General features: G+C 38.7%; 1 protein-coding gene across 3 annotated transcripts in view; it reads left to right on the forward strand.

Moving 5' to 3' along the window:
- Positions 1-23,211, forward strand: part of MSH3 (mutS homolog 3) — a 235,127-nt gene extending 211,916 nt beyond the window's left edge. For all 3 annotated transcript variants that reach the window (XM_063612172.1, XM_055298178.2, XM_063612173.1), the window contains 3 exons: positions 7,664-7,793; positions 16,019-16,190; positions 18,657-23,211. In XM_063612172.1, coding sequence (XP_063468242.1) covers positions 7,664-7,793; positions 16,019-16,190; positions 18,657-18,768 — 414 coding nt within the window. In that variant the 3' untranslated portion in view covers positions 18,769-23,211. The remainder of the gene's footprint in view (positions 1-7,663; positions 7,794-16,018; positions 16,191-18,656) is intronic.
- The last annotated feature ends 307 nt before the right edge of the window (positions 23,212-23,518 follow it).

The raw sequence follows: 23,518 nt of genomic DNA on the forward strand, positions 1-23,518 counted from the left end.
TTTGTCAAATGCTTTCTGTGCATCTATTGATATGATCATGTGATTTTTCTTCTTTAGCCTGTTGATGTGATGGATTATGTTAACTGGTGTTCAAATGTTGAATGAGTCTTACACACTTGGGATGAGTCCTACTTGGTTATGGTCTGTTTTTCTTTTTATACATTGTTAGATTCATTTTGCTAATATTTTATTGAGGATTTTTGCATCTATGTTTATGAGAGATACTGGTTTGTATTTTTCTTATAATGTCTTTGTCTGGTTTTGGTATTAAGGTAATGCTGGCCTCATAGAATGAGTTAGAAAGTATTTACTCCACTCCTGTCCTCTGAAAAAGACTATAGAGAATTGGTAAAATATCTTCCTTAAACGTTTGATGGAGTTCACAGGGAAGCCATCTGAGCCTATGATTTTTGTTTTGGAAGGCTGTTGACTCAAGTTCTTCAATAGATATAGACCTATTCAGACTTTCTGTTTTTTCTTGTGTGAGTTTTGGCTGATTGTGTCTTTTAAGGAATTGTTTTTCAAGAAATTTTCACCAAGGTTACCAAATTTGTGGACATAGAGTTGGTCATAGTATTCTCTTATTATCCTTTTATTTGTCCATGGCATCCGTAGTGTTGTCCTTTCCATTCCTGATATTAGCCATTTGTGTCTTTTCTCTTTTGTTCTTAGTTAGCTTGGCTAGAAGCTTATCAGTTTTCAAAGAACCAGCTTTTGGTTCTGTTGATTATTTTCCCCATTGCTTTCTTGTTTTAATTTCATTGATTTCTGCTCTAATTTTTATCATCTCTTTTCTTTTGCTTATTTTTGCTCTTCTCTTTCTGGTATCCTAAGATAGAAGCTTAGATTGTTTATTTTAAATTGTTCTTTTTTTCTAATGTGTTCAGTGCTATAAATTTTCTTTTTTTATTCTTTCTTTTCTTTCCATTTTTTCTTTTTTTTTTTTCTTCTTTGAGACAGGGTCTTGCTCTGTTACCCAGGCTGGACTGCAGTGGCATGAACATAGCCCACTGCAGCCTCGACTCCCTGGGCTCAAGTGATCCTCCTGCCTCAGCCTCCCACGTAGCTGGGAGTACAGGCACATGCCACAACACCCAGCTAATTTTATTTTTATTTTTTATAGAGATTGGGGTCTCACTATGTTGCCCAGGCTGGTCTTGTATTCTTGGACTCCAGTGATCCTCTTGCCTTGGCCTCCCAAAGTGCTGGGATTACAGGTGTGAGCCACCGCTCCTGGCCTATAAATTTTCTTCTATGCACTGCTTTTGGTGCATTCCACAAATTTTGATAAGGTGTGCTTCCTGTTTTTATTTAGTTCCAAATATTTTAAATTTCTCTTTATTTCTTTTTGACCCATATGTTTTTTAAGAATGCGTTGTTTAGTCTCCATGTATTTGGGGATTTTCCAGTTACCTTTTTGTTATGATTCCTAGTTTAATTCCATGGTGGTATGAGATCAAATATTGTATGATTTTTATTATATTAAATTTGTCAGCATGTGTTTTATGGCCCAAAATGTGGTCGGTCTTGGTGAATGTTCCATGTTAGCTTGAGATGAATGCGTATTCAGCTGTTGGTTGAAGTATCTATAGATATAAATGATGTCTAGTTGATTGATGGTGTTGTTGAATTCAGCTGTGTCCTTACTGATTTTCTGCCTGCTGGATCTGTCTGTTTCAGATGGAGGAATTTTGATGTCTCTAACTATAGTAGTATGTTCATCTGTTTCTCTTTGTAGTTCTATCAGCTTTTGCCTCATGTAGTTTGACATTCTCTTGTTAGATGCATACATGTTAAGGATATTATGTCTTCTTGGAGAATTTATCCTTTTATCATTATATAATATCCTTCTTTATCCCTGACAAATTTACTTGATCTGAAGTCTGCTCTGTCTCAAATTAATATAGCTACTCCAGCTTCCTTTAGAAATTAATATAGCTGCTTCAGTTTTCTTTAATGTTAACATGATGTATCTTCCTCCACATATATATATATATATATTTTAGACAGAGTCTCACTCTGTCACCCAGGCTGGAGTGCAGTGGCACAATCTCAGCTCACTGCAACCTCTGCCTCCCAGATTCAAGTGATTCTTGTGCCTCAGCCTCCCGAGTAGCTGGGATTACAAGTGTGTGCCACCCCGCCTGGCTAATTTTTGTGTTCTTTTTAAACTAAAGATGGGGTTTCACCATGTTGACCAGGCTGCTCTTGAACTCCTGGCCTCAAGTGATCCATCTGCCTCAGCCTCCCAAAGTGCTGGGATTGCAAGTGTGAGCCACCTCACCTAGCCCCTCCATATATTTTTAATATATAGTTATCTTTATATTTAAGGTGAGTTTCTTGTAGACAACATACAGTTAGGTCTTATTTTTTGATCCACTCTGATAATCTGTCTTTTAACTGGTGCATTTAGATGATCAGCATTCAAAACGATTATTGATAGAGTTGGATTAATATTTACCATTTTTTACTTTTTTCTATTTGTTGTTCTTGTTCATTGTTCCTACATGTGTCTTCCACTGTTTTTCTGTCTTGTGTGGTTTTAACTGAGTATTTTATATTATTTCATTTTCTCTCTTTTTTTTTCTTTTTTTGTTTTTTGGTTTCTTGGGGTGTTTTTTGAGGTGGGATCTTACTGTGTTGCCTAGGCTGGCCTCAAACTCTTGGGCTCAAGTGACCTTCCCACCTCAGCCTCCCAGGTAGCTGGGAGTACAGATGCATGGCACTGTGCCCAGCTATTTTCTCTCCTTTCTTAGCATATCAGTTATATTTCTTTTTTTACTTTTTCTAGTGGTTGTCCTAGAGTTTGCAATATACGTTTGCAACTAATCTAAGTCTACTTTCAAATAACACTATACTGCTTTATGAGTAATGCACATATTTTTTAATAACAAAATAATCCTGATTACTTTCTTCCATCCTTTGTACCATCACTGTCATTTATTTCACTTATACTTAAGTGTAGGTAAGCATATATATATAAACATACATAATCGCATACACTGTTGCTATTATTATTTTGAACAAAATGTTACGCTAGATCCATTAAAAATAAGAAAAATAAAAGTTTTTTCACCTTCACTGATTCCTTCTTCAATGCTGCACTTTTCTTTATGTAGATACAAGTTTCTGACCCCTGTCATTTTCCTTCCTTCTAAAGAACTTTTCATAAACATTTCAGGATAGATCTGCTGGCTACAAATCTTCAATTTTTGTTTGTCTGAGAATGTCTTTATTTCTCCTTCACTTTTGAAGGATTATTTTGCAAGGTACAGAATTCTAGGTTGGAGAGGTTTTGTTTTTTTTTTTCCTCTCAAAACTAGATATTTTACTCCACTCTTTTCTTGCTTTTGTGGTTTCTGAGAAGTCAGATGTAATTTTTATCTTTGAGCTTGTGTAGATAAGGTGTTTCTTCCCTCTGGCTTACTTCAGTATTTTTTTTTCTTTGTCTTTGGTTTTCTGTAGTTTGAATATGATTTGTCTAGGTGTGATTTTCGGGACATGTATCCTGTTTGGTGTTCCCTGAGCTTCCTAGATCTGTGGTTTTGTGTCTGACATTACTTTGGGGAAATTCTCAGTCATTATTGTTTTAAATATTTCTTCTGTTTCTTTCTCTCTTTCTCTCTGGTATTCTCATTAGCTGCATGTTATATCTTTTGTAGTTGTCTCAAACTTTTTGGATATTCTGAGGTTTTTTTCTAGTCTTTTACTCTTTGCATTTCCATTTTGGAGGTTTCTATTAAGATGTCCTCAAGCTCAGAGATTCTTCCCTCAGCTGTGTGCAGTCTACCAGTAAGCTCATCAAACACATTCTTCATTTCCATCACAGTGTTTTTGATCTCTCGTGTTTCCTTTTGGTTTTTTCTTAGAATATGCATCTCTGTGCTTACATTGCCCATCTGTTCTTGCATGCTGTCTGTGTTAACCATAGAGCCCTTAGCATACTAATCAGTTGCTTCCAATTCCCAATCTGATAATTCCAACATCCCTGCCATAGCTACGTCTGGTTCTGATGCTTGCTCTGTCTCTTCATATTTGTGGGTTTTTACTTTTAGTATGTCTTGCGACTTTTTCTTGACAGCTGGCTATGATATATTGGGCAAAAGGAACTGCTGTAAATTAGCTTTTAGTAATGTGCTGGTAAGGGTCTAGGGGAGGAGTCCTGTGATTAAGTCTCAGTCTTACCTTCCTCCCACCCCTCAGGTGGGATAGGAAGGCTAGAGTGGGCTGGAGTTGGGTGTTTCCTTTCTCTCATATGGAAGGCTAGAGGAGACTGGAGTTGAGTCTTTCCCTTCCGCTAGGTAGGTGAGGCTCTGATAAAACCCCAGCAGGTTAGGCTCCGCTTAAGTAGTTTCTTCTGAGGGCAGGTCTTGTTAAGAACAGAGTGCCCTGGTGCATTTCAAAATAGTTATTTCTTTCTTCCCCTTGCCTGAAGCATAAGGGGAATTTACTCCAGTGTTTATTGTGAGAACCAAGTGGAACTCCTGGGAGTAAAACTCACAAAAGTGTGCCCCCTTCCCCCATGACTCGGTTCCCCTGGACTTTTTGACTCTCAGACTTGTTGACACTGAGCCTCCAGCAATTGATCAGTTCCAGTTCCAGTTTTCCTACCCTAATACTGGTTCCTTCAGAGGTTTCTGCCTGCGTTTCAGCTCCGGAAAGTTGTGATTCTTTGTATCTGCTTGTCTGTCTCTAATTTGGGGGACAGTGGTTTGCCTGTGACTTCATTTTTCTTACAGATCTAAAAAGAGTTGATTTTTCAGTTGGTTCTACTTTTTCCTTGTGATGGAGAGGCAACCTCCAACCTTCTTATATGCTAGACTGGAAACCAGAAACTTCCCTGACCTTTTTATGGATGAAAATCTTTATTTTCCTGGTTCCTTCTGATCTTTGGATAGGGAAGAGAGATCAGAGAGGAGCAATAAGGGAGGTCATGTGTTGCTGCTGCAGGCAGAGAACAGCCTTGAGGAGCACAGTGTCGGATCCCAGACCCTTAGGTCTTCCTGCTAAAAGTGCCTATCAGCTTGGAGAAGGAGCACCATGGAGATAAGTGGTCCTAAGATCCCTCGGGGCAGATTTTAAGCACAGCTTTTTAAAGAAATCCTGCCTTAATATGTATATTTGTTATTATTATCACAAAGAAGGCACATGTTCAGACTTTTAATAAGGTGAATGGCAAGTGAATCAAAACTGGAGTTCTTTGATTTAATTACCTCCTTCTGCCAATATTTAGGCTAAGATTGATGTTAACTTTCCTCCAGATAGAGGTTTCCAGAATATATAAAATATGCCTTAAAATAATGCTTATTAAAGAATCCATGAGACTGAGTGCATTGGCTGATGCCTGTAATCCCGGCACTTTGGGAGGCCGAAGCAGGAGGACCCCTTGAGCCCAGGTTCAAGACCAGTCTGGGTAACACAGTGAGACCCCTCTCTACAAAAAAATAAAAATAAAAAATTAGCCAGGCATAGTGGGGCACACCTGTAGTCCTAGCTACTTGGGAAGTTGAGGTGGGAGGATCCCTTGAGCCCAGGAGTTTGAGGTTACAGTAAACTATGATTGTGCCATTGCAATCTAGCCTGGATGATAGATTGAGACCCTGTCTCTAAAAAAAAAAAAAAAAAAAAAATTGTTAATTCATACTGACACTAACAAAAATAAACTTTAAAATGGGGGAGGTGAGTGGGGAAAAGTGAAACCTCTGCTTTACAGAATACCAACAAATAAATGTAGGAAGAATTTTTTAATCAACATTTAATAACCACTATAATAACAACTGATTCAGACAGCAATGATCAATAGATTATAAAAACCTTTGGATGAAAGATTGTTGGAGAAAAGGATATTCATATATCTCAAAGTATCATGCCATAGGTTATTTATTAATTACAAAGGGAAAAGGTATAGTGAAGAAATCTAGTGGGTACCCTCTTCAACCAGATAATCAAATTTGGCATCCCCAGTTATGTGAAACTGATATCACGTCCCACCTGATGTGATGCACTGGGAAGGACCCATCACCTACATATACATGGAATATTCCTGGTGTCGACGACAAAAGTCAAACTCTGTAAAATATTTGAAGAGATTTATTCTGAGTCAAATATGAGTGACCATGGCCCGTGACATAGCCCTCCAGAGGTCCTGAGAACATGTGCCCAAGGTGGTCAGGGTACAGCTTGGTTTTATATATTTTAGGGAGGCATGAGACATCAATCAGATACATTTAAGAAATACATTGGTTTGGCTGGGTGCGGTGGCTCACGCCTGTAATCCCAGCACTTTGGGAGGCCGAGGTGGGCGGATCACAAGGTCAGGAGATCGCGACCATCCTGGCTAACACGGTGAAACCCTGTCTCTACTAAAAAATAGAAAAAAATTAGCTGGGTGTGGTGGTGGGCGCCTGTAGTCCCAGCTATTCAGGAGGCTGAGGCAGGAGAATGGCGTAAACCCGGGAGGCAGAGCTTGCAGTGAGCCAAGATCGTGCCACTGGGCGACAGAGCGAGACTCTGTCTCAAAAAAAAAAAAAACAAATACATTGGTTTGGTTCAGAAAGGTGGGACAACTCAAAGCAGGGGCTTCCAGGCTACAGGTAAATTTAAACATTTTCTGGTTGACAATTGGTTGAGTTTATCTGAAGACCTGGGATTAATGGAAAGGAATGTTCAGGTTAAGGTAAAGGATTGTGGGACCAAGTTTTATTGTGCAGAGGAATCTCTCAGATAGCAGACTTCACAGAGAGAGCAGGTTGTAAAATGTTTCGTATCAGACCTAAAAGGGTGCCTGGCCCTTAGTTGATTATCTCGTGGATCTGGAAAGGAAGGAAAACAAAGGGGGAAGGGGATTCTTTATAGAATGTGGATTTTTCTCACAAGAGACTTTGCAGGGCAATTTAAGGCGTGGCAAGGAAATATATTTTGGGGTTAAATATTTTTTCCTTGTCTCATAATGTTGTGCCGGAGTCATATTGAAAAGCAAGTCACAATATACAGGGTCAAATAAAACCCATCTGATGAGAATCCATAGGTTGTAGGGCATGACTCCCTGGACCCCTTAGGTAGGAATTTGGGTAAGATAAAAAAATCAGAGTTTAGTCCTCACTGGCAATGATGTTTGGAGGAAATAGCAAAGTCCAAACTGAAAGACATTATGCAAAACAGCGTAAGTGCCCCCTCCACCCACACTCTATTCCTGTACGAAAGGATACTTGATACTTCAAAAATGTCCATGTCATAAAAGATAAAAAAGGAAAGAGACAAAAAGAAACATTGTTGGGAGAATTAGGGAGATTTAGGAACTGTATATGTTATATAATAGTAATATATTTCTTGAGTGTAATAATTGTTTTCTAGTTATATAGGAGGATGTTTTGTTCTTAGAAGATAGAATCTTAAATCTTTAGGGATGAAGTGTCATGATGTCTGCAACTAATTCTCAAATGGTTCAGGAAAAAATGTCTGTGTCTGTGGAGGAGGAAGAAGAAGGGAAATATGGCAGAATATTAACAATTGATTATCTAGATAAACAGTATATAATAGTTGGTCGTACTTTTCTTGTGACTTTTAGGAAGATTTAAAATTTTTCAAAAGAAAATTGAAGACAGATTTTAATTACAATAAAATTTAAAAATGAAATAACATTTATTCTGTCTTATTGCTTTAGGTGAAATCTTTAACCCTGTTTGTCACCCATTATCCGCCAGTTTGTGAACTAGAAAAAAATTACTCACACCAGGTGGGGAATTACCACATGGGATTCTTGGTCAGTGAGGATGAAAGCAAACTGGATCCAGGTATGAAATATTCCTGCAGTTGGTACAAATATTGGTTTTCGTGTTTGATAACTCAAAGTTTGTTGGAACATGAACTTACTGCTTATTAATAATGAAAGCTGTGAATGTGAGCTATAAATAACATATGTCAGGATTCATTTTTGCTAAGCTTTAGGTCAAGTAGAATTTACGTTTATCCTTGCTATCTCTGAGACCTTCTCTGGTGTTCCTTGTCTCATTTGTCGTGGCAACCCTTTTCTCTTTTTTTACAGTAATAGGGTGTGGGTGGAGGGGGCACTTAGGTTTTCCTCTTAGTGCCTTGTACTCTTACATGATTCATCTCAGTACAGATGACAGTCAACTGTAGAGTATAATTAGTCATCTTTTAAAAATGCCCAATATTTTCCCCAAAATCTCATTTAACTTACTAAGGGCCATATACTGTACTGGACATAGGTTTTTATTTTAATATTATAAGGAAACTGAATCTCAGACAGGTAAAGTGGTTTGACCATGTCAGCCACTTAGATGGGGGCTAAAATGAGCCTAGATGGGGGCTAAAATGAGCCTAGAATTCACTTCTTCTGCTTCTGGGTTCTCTTCTGTTCCCCTCTGCTAGAGCTGCTATGGAGGAAATCTACAATATTTTTCCTAGTCTTTCCAGTTACTGGTGTCACAGAAATGAGACATTTTATGAAAAAGAACACCATTAGCCAATAGCAATACATGTAAGTGCCATAATTCAGTAGTAATTGTTTTAAGCCACCAGCCTGTAGGCCTGTGGTGGTTTGCGCAATTGGTATGCTGCAATGGAAAATCCATCATGCAAGATACCCCAGAGTCCAGATTTTATTTTGGAAAAGTAATAGGGATGGACCTGAAAAAGAAATCAGGCAACTGGCCCAAATAAAACAAAGCACTGGGCCTAAGATAAATGTAATGTTAGGCAGTTCCTGCTTTTCACCACCATGCAATCTTGAAAAACACATCATAAATTCTCTCATGGAAGTAGTTTTGTATCTATTAATCTGCATCCAGGTTGACAAGAGGAGACTCAAGCTAAAACCCTTGGGACAAAGAGAATAGAGTTCACCAACAGGGAAGAAGAGGAGTCAGTGCCACTAATAAGCATTTGATGTGAACTGAAAACTAACCTAGAGCATTGTACCTTTCCCTTAAATGTTCTGGGCATTTTATTTTATTGATTTTAATTTTTGTGTTTTGTTGAGATGGGGTGTCACTGTCATCCAGGCTGGAGTGCAGTGGCACGATCACAGCTCACCGCAGCCACAACCTCCCAGGCCCAAGTGATCCTCCCATGTCAGCCTCCCCAGTAGCTGGGACTACAGGCGCACACCACCATGCCTGGCTGATTTTTGTGTGTTCTGTGGAGAGGGGCTCTCACTATGTTGCCCAGGCTGGTCTCAAACTCTTGAACTCGAGTGATCCTCCTGCCTTCGCTTCCCAAAGTGCTGGGATTACAGGGATGAGCTACCTTGCCTGGCTGATTTTAATTTTTATCAATGAACATAATTTTTAAAATTCAATGGTGCTAAAAGGCTCCTGCTGACAAGCTTCCACCCCTTCAGTTCATGTCCTTCCCCATCCTAGTCCCAAGGCAACTACTTTCAACACTTTTCCCCATTTCTGTTGTATTTCTAAGTAATACCCATATTTTCCTGTCTCTTGATTCATCAAGTTGACAAATTATTGATGGACCTCTCATTGTGTTAATTGAGAATCTTCAATTTTCCCTTCCTCTGTCCTTCCAGTATAGTCATTTCACATTTATTGTATGTCATTCATATTTGTTGTTCTCATTATTATTGCCATGCTAAGCATTGCTTACTGATGAATCAAGTTTGGAGACAAGTACATTTCTTTCTTTTACAACGTTTTCTATTTTCTCAAAAATAAGAATTGACTGTCCTTATTTTTTCCATTTTGTTTTGTTTTGTTTTTGAGTCTATAGCTGAATCTTCCTGTACCCTCAGATAGCTTCATAAAATGCCTCTCTAGATGTTTTTTCCACACAACCGAACCTACTGGTTCCCATTTGTCCACTGGGGCCCTTCCTCCTGGAGCCCTTTGTCCTCCAGCTCATCTGAACTGGCTTCTGTCTGGGCCTGTGGCGCAGCTGTCATCCTCAGCCTGCCTTGCCGGCATCCTAGGAGTTCTCTTACCCCTCTTCTAAGCATGTGATTGCAAGGAACAAAACACTCGGTCTCACACTGGCTCAGACAAAAGGATGCAGTATATATAATCCCATGTTCCATGACTTCCAGAGGAAAAGTGGGCTTCAGCTCCTCTGTCTTCCTGCCTGGCCAGCTTTATTATCAGGCTAGTGACAATGACTGCAGCTTTTCCTGGCATCATGTCCAGAATGTCCAAAGGAAGAAGAGACAAGCATTTCCTGTTCACTCTTTCTTAGAACAAGGGAACTTTTTCTCAGATGCCTTCCAGTATCTCACGATTGCCTCATTGCATTTTCAGAATTGAGTAACAGGCTCCTTCTTGAACCACTCCTTAGCAGAGGATGGCAAGGGTGACTTTGATGGGCCTACATGAATCAGGATCAACTTCTGGAGCTGGCTTTGAAGACCTAGCCCCCTGAGTTAAATGATTAGGGAGTTAATTCCTTATAAAATCAAGGTTTTCTTAGGGGTGAAATAAATGTTGAATTAGGCTACTACTAATATCAACTAAAGGAGGTAAAACTTGAGATTTTTCATGAATGAAAATGTTTCACATGCTTGTTGGCCATGTGTATGTTGTCTTTTGAAAAGTATCAGTTCATGTCCTTTGCCTATTTTTTAATGGGTTTGGTTTTTTCTTATAAATGTGAGTAAGTTCCTTATAGATGGTGGATATTAGACCTTTGTCAGATGCATAGTTTGCAAACATTTTTTCCCATTCTGTACACTGCCTGTTTACCCTGTTCATAGTTTCTTTTGCTGTGCAAAAGCTTTATAGTTTAATTAGGTCCCATGTGTCAGTTTTTGCTTCTGTCGCAATTGCTTTTGGCCTCTTTCTCATGAAATCTTTGCCCATTCCTATGTACAGAATGGTAAAAGCAAAACATCACTGACCATTAGAGAAACGCAAATCAAAACCACAGTGAGATACCTTCTCACACCAGTCAGAATAGGTATTATTAAAAAGTCAAAAAATAACAGGTGCTGGTGAGGTTGTGGAGAAAAAGGAATGCTTATACACTGGGTGAGAGTGTAAATTAGTTCAACCATTGTGTAAGACTTATGGTGATTCCTCAAAGACCTAAAAACAGAATTACCATTCAACCCAACAATCCTATTACTGGGTATATACCCAGAGAAATATAAATTGTGGTGTCATAAAGACACATGCACACGTATGTTCACTGCAGCACTATTCACAGTAGCGAGACATGGAATCAACCTAAATGCCCATCCGCGGTAGACTGGTTAAAGAAGATGTGGCACAAATACACCATGGAATACTATCCAGCCATAAAAAAGAATAAGATCATGTCCTTTGCAGGAATATGGATGAAGCTGGAGGCCATTTTCCTTAGCAAACTAATGCAGGAACAGAAAACCAAGTATTGCATGTTTCACTTATAAAGTGGGAGTTAAATGATGAGAACACATGGAAACATAGCGGGGAACAGCACACACTGGGGCCTACTAGACGGGTGAGGGTGGGAGGAGGGAGAGGATCAGGAAAAATAACTAATGGATACAAGGCTTAATACCTGGGTGATTCTGGGTGATTAAATAATCACTACAGCAAACCTCCGTGACACAAGTTTACCTCTATAGCAAACCTGCACATGTACCCCTGAACTTAAAAGTTTAAAAAAAAAAAAAAACGCTATAGCTTCCATGTTTGAATTTATAGTTCAGCCAGGATTCAAACTTTAGATTGAAAACCATTTCACTCAGAATTTTGAAACAGTGCTCCACTGCCTGCTGCCTTCCAATATTGTTCCTGGCTATATCTGTGCTTCGTCCATTACCTCTCCTTTAACTTCTCCTCTTCTGTATGAGGTAGAGGCCATTGCATAGGTCATCAGTAAAATGCCCCACAGGTCTTTTGGATGGCTTCTAAAATACTCTGTTTCCCATGATGTGATAGGTAAAACAATGGACAAACAGTTAAGAAACCTGTTTTAGTCTATTCCAATCTGTACGATCTTGGACAAGTCACCTAACTTCACTCACCCCTAAATTTTTATGAATCTGTTCTAAAAGCAACTTCAGAAATTATTTGTCAGCACACATCTCTTTAATAACTACTTAGAGAAGTTTGGCTTAAATATAAATCTTGCTAAGTTTCCCTACAATAAGCAGAAACATGAATTATTACTTCCACTGACTCAAAGCAGTGCCAGGTAAACATTTTAATAATGTCCATTTAAGAAATGGCCATAGCTTGTAAGTAGTTACATCCTCATCAAGAACTTTTGCTGTGAACCTGTAAAGAAACAGAGTTTTACTCATAAAACAAGTTTTATTCTCTCTCGTGTGGCTTTTTCTGACTCCATATTTCCATCCTACCAGCACCCCCAACCCGTCTCCCACACAGAGGGTAAAGGAGTACATAATTACAAAAAGAGATCCCCCAGGTGATTATAGAAGAGTGGTCACGTTCTTTACCTTGAAGATGGGAGAACTACCGTAATTTAAAGTGGAGACCAGCATATAATGACACACTCAGCAACTGTTTGTATGTTAACAAGGTATTCAGAGCAGTGAAATATTTTATGTAAGTTAGCTATATTTTGTAGCTTATTATACATTATATATATAATTATATATATAAGAACATTGTTACAACTATCTCTTGTGCACTCTGTATATATGTATACATATATACATATGCATATATATGTATATATGTATACATATATACATACACATACATATATACACATATACATACATATACATATATATGTATACATGTATATGTGTATATATATACACATATATATACATATGTACATATAGATGCATATATACGTATATATGTATACACACATACACACTATATAAAAAAAATTAAAAATCATTAATAGGCCGGGCACAGTGGCTCACGCCTGTAATCTCAGCACTTTGGGAAGCCAAAGTGGGCAGATCACCTGAGGTCGGGAGTTCGAGACCAGCCTGACCAACATGGAGAAACCCTGTCTCTACTAAAAATACAAAAAGTAGCTGGGCATGGTGGTGCGTGCCTGTAATCCCAGCTACTCAGGAGGCTGAGGCAGGAGAATCACTTAAACCCGGGAGGTGGAGGTTGTGATAAATCGAGATTGCGCCATTGCACTCCAGCCTGGGCAACAAGAGCGAAACTCCATCTCAAAAAAAAAAAAAAAAAAAAAATTCATTAACAAATTTTTGGGTAGGGGGATTTTGTAGCATTTATTAGGCTCCCAGAAAATACTGATGGCTGGATGGATGGATAGATGGACAGACAGACAGATGGATGAATCTTGTTTAGAAAGGTCAGCATGGGATTTAGATTATATTGGAGAGCTGGAGACAGGGAGATCAGTTAGGACTAACACAGTTGAAGTGATAAACTATTTTTCTGTCTTAAAGATAAGAAATGGCTTTTTTTGATTGCCTGTTGCCTTTCACTTCACTCTTAGTCTTGTGAACTTTGAAGAGTAACAAAAAATTATCCAGGTTTGCAGGCACTGGCTTCTAGCTGCATCTTCCCTAATCTGTTCCCACCTACTTCCGCACCTGTGTTCCTCAACGTTCATTTGGGGGCAAAAGGTACTCTCAGTGCCTTGTAACAGAAATTTGGGTCTGTGTTTCTGAGTGAGTTGGCATTCTTTCCACCTCCCACTTCAGCACCCACCCTTGGAAAGCTCTTATCTGTCTGCTGCCGAATTCTTAGAGGAGGGCCAGGAAAAATCCATTGTCGTTTTTCTCTGTCATGTTCAGTCTTTGGCTTTTTAAATTTTCACTGATGAAAGAAGAAAAGCATACACATATATCAAATGAAATAATGATTGAGAAAAAGCTCTTAATAAATTCATAAGTATACTGGGATTGTAGAAATCTTTGTAACTCTGGTCCACCTTGGACATTTCTGCAGCACAGTGCACATTTTGCAGCACAATTATATTGAATTTCATAATAAAAGTTACATAATATCCTGAGCTGCTTTAGCTTAAACTACATGCAGTGGTTTATTATAATTATTGTACTTCATTATATCCCAGTTCTTTTAAAGTTTTAAGTTCATGTGTATGTATATATATGACAGGCTGGGTCCTCTAGGAAGCAGATTCTGAGATTTGCATTCAGGAGGTTCATTGGGAATGCTGGCCTGCAGAGAACTCTGAGGCTAGAATGGTCCTTCAGAGTTACCTCAAATTGGGGTGAGGGGGGATAGACCTCTATACCTTTATTAGTTATCTCTATTAGTTTGGGATAATTTGCAAACAGTATGCAACAGATTACCCCCCAAAACATAGCGGCTTAGAACAACAAACATTTATTACCTCATAATTTCTGTGAGTCAGGAGTCCAGGTGCAACTTAGCTGAACACCTCTAAGGCTGAAAACTGTAGCCCTGTGAGAGACCCTGTAGTTCAGTTCCTCACAGGGCTACAGTCAGTCACTAATCAGGGCAGCAGCCATGTCAAGGCTTCCCAGCCCACACATGGCTCTTGCCAAGCCTCCCAATATCTGCTTCCAAGCCCACTCATGTGCCTGTTGGCATGCCTTAGGCTCTCGCCAACTGTTGGTGGGAGACATCAGTTTCTTTCCATGTGAGCATCTCCACAGACAGCCCACAACATGGCGGCTGGTTTCCCTCAGAGCAGGCAAGCAACAAAATGAGAGTACCCAAGTCAGAAGCCACAATCTTTCTGTAACCTAATCTCTGAAGTGACATCTCATCACTTTTGCCATATTCTGTTCATTCGAAGTGAGTCACTGATTAGGAATGACACAGAGAGAGAATGACACAAGCACGCGAACACCAGCAGGCAGAGGTCTTTGGTGGCCATCTTAGAGGCTACCTACAACAACCAGTCACTGGCTGCAGGCTGCCCCAAAGTGGGATGTGGTCTTGGGTGAAGCCCCTCCCTTCAGCTGCAACAATTTCCAAAGAAGGCAAACAGTCGAGGGTTGCAGGCCAACAATCTTTCTGACAGCTGAGGGAATAAACTCTTTAGTCCTAAGTGGGATCTGGGTGGTACTGAACAGAATCTGGTATGTATAGCTCTTAGTTAACCTGAATATTTAATAAACCAGAACATCTCAATCCTGTTATTTAAACTGGCCAACATGTAATATTTTCTTTTCTGTTTTTAAGGGAGAAATTATAGGCCTGGTATGGTGGTTCATGCCTGTAATGCCAGCACTTTGGGAGGCCAAGGCGGGTGGACCACTTGTGCCCAGAAGTTCGAGAGCAGCCTGGGCAATATGGCCAAAACCCCATCTCTACAAAAAAAAAAAAAAATTAGCTAGGCGTGGTACTATGCACCTGTAGTTTCAGCTACTCGGGAGGCTGAGATGGGATAATCACCTTGAACCTGGAAGATTGAGACTGCCAGTGAGCTGAGATTGCGCCACTGCACTCCAGCATGGACAACAGAGTCAGACCCTGTCTCAGAAACATAAAAAGGAGAAATTATATTGTATCAACCACGTACTAAGATCATTCTCATCCCGGCGCAGTGGCTCACGCCTGTAATCCCAACACTTTGAGAGGCCGAGGAGGGAGGATTGTTTAAAGCCAGGAGTTCGAGACCAGCCTGAGCAACATAACAAGACCCAATCTCTACAAAAAATATTAAAAATTTAGCTGAGGGTGGTGGCATGAACCTGTAGTCCTAGCTACTTAGGAGGCTAGGCAGGAGGATTGCTTGAGCCCAGGAGTTTGATGTTACAGTAAGATATGATCATGCCACTGCACTCCAGCCTAGGTGATAGAGCAAGACCCTATCTCTAAAAAAGTAAATAAATCATTCTCTTTTTAATATAGACGTTCAGTTCAAATTTGCAATGAATCATTGTTAAAAACTATTTTAAGTGAGCTAAAAGGTCCTATATGCACACAGCAGTTTCAAAACAGTATTTATCCTTTTCTAGACATATCAAATTGATAAATGGATCTAACATGCAAGTAGGAACAGTGATTTCAGAGTGTATGATTTAATAAAGTTATGAGAACTTACATGTCCTTTTTAATCCTCTAATTTATTTCAGCTTTCAGGCACAGTTTTGATCTCCTTTATTTCACAGGTGCAGAAGAACAAGTCCCTGATTTTGTCACCTTCCTTTACCAAATAACTAGAGGAATTGCAGCAAGGAGTTATGGATTAAATGTGGCTAAACTAGCAGATGTTCCTGGAGAAATTTTGAAGAAAGCAGCCCACAAGTCAAAAGAGCTGGAAGGATTAATAAATACGAAAAGGTCAGAGTGATTATGCTGCATTTTTTCGTTTGTAATGAAACCTTGTAAGTTGTCCAAGAAAGAGAGGAGTGTCCTAAAAATGAACATCAGGTCTACTTTTAAGCACCTCTTCAAATATTCTCAACCATTTAATTATGATGAAGTGAAAACAGTTCTTGCAAAGCTCAGGTGAATTCAGTCCATCTTCATTAGATCATTATTAAGTTGCTAAATTGGTTTTTTGGTCATTTTTATAAAGAATTAAGTTAACTCCTTAATATGTGCCACATTCATTACTTTAAAGATTCAGTATGCCAAAGGTTACTGAAGATATTGAGAACCTACAGAAGATTTCTTTTATTCGTAGATTTTATTCAGATATGCAACGATTACATCCAGAAATTCTATCAGAACTTAATGAAAGTAATAGTATTACATAACAGGCAATCATAGTCAATATCCACATGTCACTTATTTTGTAGATTGTGACAAATTTTTCATTCTAAACAGGCTGCTGTCACTTTAAATGCCTATGGGAATACTTTCCATCTTTACCCTTGCTATCCAGCTAGTATGTAGTCAGTACATAAATTAATCTTAATGTAAACCTGAGATACACTTTGAAAGAAAGATATTTCTAGGAAAATATCATATTAGTAAATTATACCCTTTTGTTTCCCAAATATAAAATTCTAAAACAACATAAGCTCCCCATCCACCTACTGCCCCACCCCTGCCATACTTGGGGAGCCTGATGTGCTGGGTACATTAGTACCCTGGTTGATAATCATATGATCATGATGAACAGACTGTTGATCGAATAGAAAATCTTGGCTGGCTACTGGTGTCCCTGTGTTATACTCCAATAATATTCTTTAATATTTGGTAATAATTCTGGGAATTATTACCAAATTTCAATATTGAAATAGTAATGCCTGTCATACTAGCTAAAGAAACAGTTGCTAACTTGTTTACCAAAGTACAGTAGTGCAATTAACTTCTCTTTCCCTACCTCCTTCTCCTGTGCTTCCACCTTGCACTTCCCCACTTTGGTATACTGTAGTTGACCAAGTCCAGAGTGCTGGACTCTACAAATGGCACACAGCCTCCTCTAGTGACACTCTTTTCTGGCTCATTTCTAAATCACAATGCCAAAACAGAAGCAAAGTGGCATAATCAGTTTCAGCCTATTTCTGTTACAAGCCAGATTAATATAAAATTTTTCCTGAGGGAAAAGTATCTATGAGAATTTAAAAATAAACTTAGCCCTCTTCCTCTGCAAAGTCCAGAGACAAATTAAACTCTCTTTAGTTGCCATATTATTATTGTTCTTTTTCTCTGAAAAAAAACCTAGAATAAAACTTTACTACAAAGGATATATATACAAGATAGCAATAAAATATGTCAATTTCTAAATTTGCTATAGAAATATATGCAAGATAGCAATAAAATATGGCAGTTTCTATATTTTCATATATTCTTGTTTCTGCTATATGGCCTATAAAGCAAGAGCAAAAAAACTCACAGATTACTCATAAATATTTTAACTCTTCCAACTAGTAAGTGACATTTTGAACTCTATGAAGTGATCTTGACAAGATAAGAGAATTATTAGAAGACGTTACATTAGGATGGAATCTGATCATTTATCCAGATACTGTATTTGTTATTTTACCTTTTTTCTAAAAGTGTTTATCACATCAATTCCTTTGGCCAGATCAAAGAAATCAAACTGAATCTTGGGCCTTAGTGTGGATTTGTTATAATAGTTGTTATTTGTTGGATGGTTACTGTGTGTAGAAACCATTCTGAGCAGTCATTTGCAGCAGCCTACACACTGTGCCAGCTACTCTTCTCATTGCTTTACATACATTATCTCATTTCATCCTTATGGCAGCCTTATCCTCATGGTATAGTTGGGGAAAGTGAGACCAGCAAGGACAGGACACTGACCCAGAGTCACACAGCTACTTGATGGTGGAGCAGTAATTGGAACTCAGGTGCTCTAGCTCCATACCCTAAATACTCAGTTGGGTTGCTATTCTGCAGGGAAAAAAAAAAAAAGTAAGTCTGTGTTATGCTGGCGTTTTACTCTTTAATTAGCTTCATTGTTTTCGGTTGGTGTTACTTTTCTTCCTGGGAACACTTCATAGGAGTTTCTTGTCTCCAGGTACAAGTAAGCACACACCACCAGCCTCTAGCAGAGTTTGAAGGAGGAGAAGGTCAAGTTCTCCCCTCTGGGGCTGGCAGGGGTAAGGATTTTAGGAGAAGGCACAAAGGCAATGGTGGCAATTGGTAACCTGGGTCCCTTGATTATAGTAGCAGCTCTGAAAGCTCCTTTCACCAGAAGGGTGACACTGACACAGCTTCCTAACTATAGAGCCTACCCGGTATTCAAATGTTATAGACTTTTCATTGCTTCTGATGAGACGTATTGTCTCCCAGCAATTTCATTTATTAAATAAGTAGTATTTTATTTTTCCCCAGGAAGAGACTCAAGTATTTTGCAGAGTTATGGACGATGCATAATGCACAAGACCTGCAGAAGTGGACAGAGGAGTTTGAAATGGAAGAAACACAGACTTCTCTTCTTCATTAAAATGAAGACTACATTTGTGAACAAAAAATGGAGAATTAAAAATACCAACTGTACAAAATAACTCTCCAGTAACAGCCTATCTTTGTGTGACATGTGAGCATAAAATTATGACCATGGTATATTCCTATTGGAAGCAGAGAGGTTTTTCTGAAGACAGTCTTTTCAGGTTTCTGTCTTCCTAACTTTTCTAAGTATAAACACTCTTGAATAGACTTCCACTTTGTAATTAGAAAATTTCATGGACAGTAAGTCCAGTAAAGCTTTAAGTGGCAGAATATAATTCCCAAGCTTTTGGAGGGTGATATAAAAATTTACTTCATATTTTTATTTGTTTCAATTCAGATAATTGGCAACTGGGTGAATCTGGCAGGAATCTATCCATTTGAACTAAAATAATTTTATTATGCAACCAGTTTATCCACCAAGAACATTAGAATTTTTATAAGAAGTAGAAAGAATTGGCCAGGCATGGTGGCTCACGCCTGTAATCCCAGCATTTTGGGAGGCCAAGGCGGGCAGATCACCTGAGGTCAGGAATTCAAGACCAGCCTGGCCAACGTGGCAAAACCCCATCTTTACTAAAAATATAAAGTACATCTCTACTAAAAATACTTAAAAATTAGCTGGGCATGGTGGCTCACACCTGTCGTCCCAGCTACTCCGGAGGCTGAGGCAGGAGAATCTCTTGAACCTGGGAAGTGGAGGTTGCAATGAGCCGAGATCACATCACTGCACTCCAGCTTGGGCAACAGAGCAAGACTCCATCTCAAAAAAAAAAAAGAAAAAAGAAAAGAAATAGAATTGTCAAGCTTTTAAAAACTAGAGCACAGAGGGAATAAGGTCGTGAAATTTAAAAGATTAAATATTGTCACAGGATTAAGCAGTTTAAAGATTGTTGGATGAAATTATTTGTCATTCATTTGAGTAATAAATATTTAATGAATACTTGCTATAGATGATGGTATGTCCCATTGAATTTTGGTGTTTTCAAGTGTATGGAAATTGTCATTTTTTTAAGTTGTAATTATGAAATTAAGATTACTACTTTGACCAGCGCAATACACAGAAGTGAACTTGTTCATTTGAGACCTTTCTGTTCATTAACATATCAGGTGTATGATCTTCCCAGTAATGAGCCTTATAGCTTAGTTGATTCATAACAGTGCTCTCTTCCTGCAAATTTAGGGTAACACGTGCTCAACTGTGTCCCTGGGTTTTTTACAGCACTTACAATCTGGCTTCCCAGATCCATGTGTTCTTTTTGTCTCTAAATATATGATCTTGCACAAAAGCTCTCCATCCTATTTTCCTCTCTTTTATTATTTCTGCTCAGTTAAATGTCTTCCCCACATTTGATGGACGTATTTTTAATTCCTTCTTCTGGATTATTACCTTCAGTGATCCCAGCAATGACCCCAGCCAGACACAGGAGTCAATACAGTGTCCCCAAGTTGTGGCTTCACTTTTGAGTCAGTCACTCTTTAGCTATCTGACTCTCAACCTTATTGGAGTTAGAGTATGATGTAGTTTGATTCTACCACCCCTCCAGAAATATGAACGTATAGTCGGATTCTCAAAACTGTCAAAATAGAGTTATTTGGAATGTACGCTTTAAATTTTAAAAAGAACAAAATTGTTTCAGTACTCTATGTAACTGTAAATGTCTTATATTCTTTCTAACAAGATTTCAAAGATAGTGCTGTAACCTCACCTCACAGGGAGAAAAGGAGATGACTCCAGGAATTTCTTGCCCATGCCAGAGGGAGCTGCAGGGACCAGCAATCACTGGTAATGTCCAGGTGGACATCTGGAGCCACCTCTCCCTCTTGCTTGGTCCAGGCCAGCATCAACACTGAAGCAGGTAGGGGTTCCAGGAGCATTGTGTCCTGGAAGTGGCAGCACACAGTGTCTGGCAGCTGACAACATGGAACTTTACAAGGTAGATTCTCCAGCATGATCAGGAAGCCAGCCAGGTGGCCAGCTTGCGGGAGGGCAGGCCTCCTCCAAGCTGGGGAAGAGATCAGCACAGCTGAACTGCATTTCCAAGTGAGGCTCATCCCCAGCTGGGTTACTGAGATATTGGAGGAAACGTTGAGGCCAAATCCCAGTCATAAAGATTGCACAAATGCCATGGGGAGGTAGGCAGAAAGTTGCAAACAAGTGGGTTTGTATTTCAGATAACCATCTTGGGGCTGCAATTCTAAAGTTAGATATAACCACACAGGTGAGAATAGGGCTGCTGGTGCATGGCAAGGGCCCTCCACATTCCCTCTGGTACTGCAGAGGCATGAGCCTGCAGGCTAAATGTCTTCCATACTTCAGATGGAGGCTGGGGGAGACAGTTGGCCAAATGTCAAGGAAAGTAACTTTTTAATATGATATATTCCTTTAAGTGACTTGTCTGTTTTTAGCCATCAAATTACAAATTAAGAGCTAGTGATTCTGCAGTAACACACACCAATTCCTTGAAAACCTCCTAAAGTCACACCAATTTAATAATTCCAACCTTAGGGAAAAAAAGCCAAACACATTTTAACAAGTTTCAACTTTGACCTTTCTATTGCTTCATCTCTCCTCAGTGCTGTCTATTCTATATAGTTTTTAAAATAGTGTTATTATATAATATAACTAGTATAACAATATTTGAAAATCCATGGGACTATAATTTATTATTTAAAAAGAGAGAAAAAGAAAAATGAATTTTTAAAATTAAATTTTGTAAGGTAAAAATAAATTTAAAGGCTGGGCGTGGTTGCTCACACCTGTAATCCTAGCACTTTGGGAGGCTGAGGTGGGCAGATTGCCTGAGCTCAGGAGTTCAAGACCAGCCTGGGCAACACAGTGAAACCCCATTTCTACTAAAATACAAAAAATTAGCCAGGTGTGGTGGCATGCGCCTGTAGTTCCAGCTACTCGGGAGGCTGAGGCAGAAGAATTGCTTAAACCCTGGAGGCGGAAGTTGCAGAGAGCCGAGATCACACCACTGCACCCCACCCTGGGCCAGAGAGCAAGACTACGTCTCCAAAAAACCATTTAAAGGGAAAAAAATGTAAAACCTAAGCATTTGAGTTACTTAGTTTGTCTCAATGTTTCTCAGAGCTGAATATGAAAATCAAATGATTCCCATTTGAATCATAGTCTTTTGGACTGAGATCCAAGCTGAGTATTCTTTTATCAGCTTTATTGACATAGTTTACATACTGCACAATTTATTTAGAGTGAATAATTCAGTGGGTTTTTGTGTATTCATAAGCTTGGACAACTGTCACTACAATCAATTTTAGAACATTCTTACCACCCTAAAAAGAAATGCTGTACCTATTAACTGCCAGTCTGCATTCCTCCCCAAGATCCTCAGCTCTAGACAACCCCTAATCTTCATTCTGTCTCTCTAGATTTGCCTATTTTGGACATTTCATATGAATGGAACCATAGAATATGTGGTCTTTTGTGTCTGGTTTCTTTCACTTAGATGCAAGATTCATCTGTGTATCAGAACTTCATTCTCTTTAACTGGTAAAAAATATTCCATTTTATGTATACCTTACATTTTAATTTATCCATTCATTAGTTGATGCACATTTGGATTGTTTCTATTTCTAGCTATTATGAGTAATTCTACCATGAATATTTGTGTATAGGTTTTTATGTGACGAGGCATAATATTTTTTAAAAAGCTCCCCTAGTAATTCTGATGTGCAGTCAGGTTTGTGAACCATTAGTCTCAAAGATGACAAATGACTAAACCGTATTTTTAATTGAGTTGATAGTCATTTCGTCTGTTTGTCCTCTTCTTTATCTGTCACTTAGGGCAGAGCGTAGCATACTACAGACCCTAATTAATATTTGTTAAAGTGGAAAAGAAAAACCAAACTCCTTCAGCTTAGAAACCCAGTGAAAAGATGTTTCTTTTCATAATGAAGGCACCATTTCACTAGGGATTCAAGATCCATACAGAAGTGTGCTATAGCTTTAGAAAAAAATAAAAACTTTTTCAGACAATTTTTCCAAGTTTGCGCCTGTCATCATCATGGTGATGGTGTTGGGGCTGGTGAAACACTGCTCACTGCATCAATTCCAGAGTAAAAACTAGATTGAATCCAAAATGTTCTATAAATTAATGTTGACCTTTACTGAGTTCTGAGATCAATATTAATTACTGCTGTGCTTTGTAATCATAAAAGGGCTATTTGATGTTTCACACCAAGGATATGGGTGGAGAGAGAAAAGAACTTGTATTAACACCATCTGTGGTTTCTAACTTTGTAATTAAGGCCAATTCCTCTGTGGAACATTTTAGTTATTATATATCATGATTATTCGGTTTATTAATATCCAGGGAAGTACCACAGTTTGAGAGCCATTCATTCTGGTTTACTTGGGGAGTCCTATTTCTATACCTGTTTTGCTGGCATAATTATTAAAAGCCTGTTTAACTCAAAAGTGTCCTGTTTTGGATAATAACTTATACAGTTACTCCAATTATAGGTGCTATTCCATGAGCACAGTTACTGACTTGCTACATTTTGAATGTCACCTAAAAAAAAATTCATTTTTTTCTTACCCATTGGATGAACCAGTTTTTCCCCTAAAGACCTGTCAGTTGTTTTTGCATGTTCTGGATAAGTGCTTTGTGTTGTGGCATTTAGAAGCTACAGCTCTGCTAATTGGTGTGTTAGAGCTTTACTACTTAATCTGTTGTTGAGGCTAAATCCGCAAAGATAACATGTCATCTGCCTCTTCTCCATGA

The sequence above is a fragment of the Symphalangus syndactylus genome, chromosome 11 (genome assembly GCF_028878055.3).
Source record: "Symphalangus syndactylus isolate Jambi chromosome 11, NHGRI_mSymSyn1-v2.1_pri, whole genome shotgun sequence".
NCBI classification, from domain to species: domain Eukaryota; kingdom Metazoa; phylum Chordata; class Mammalia; order Primates; family Hylobatidae; genus Symphalangus; species Symphalangus syndactylus.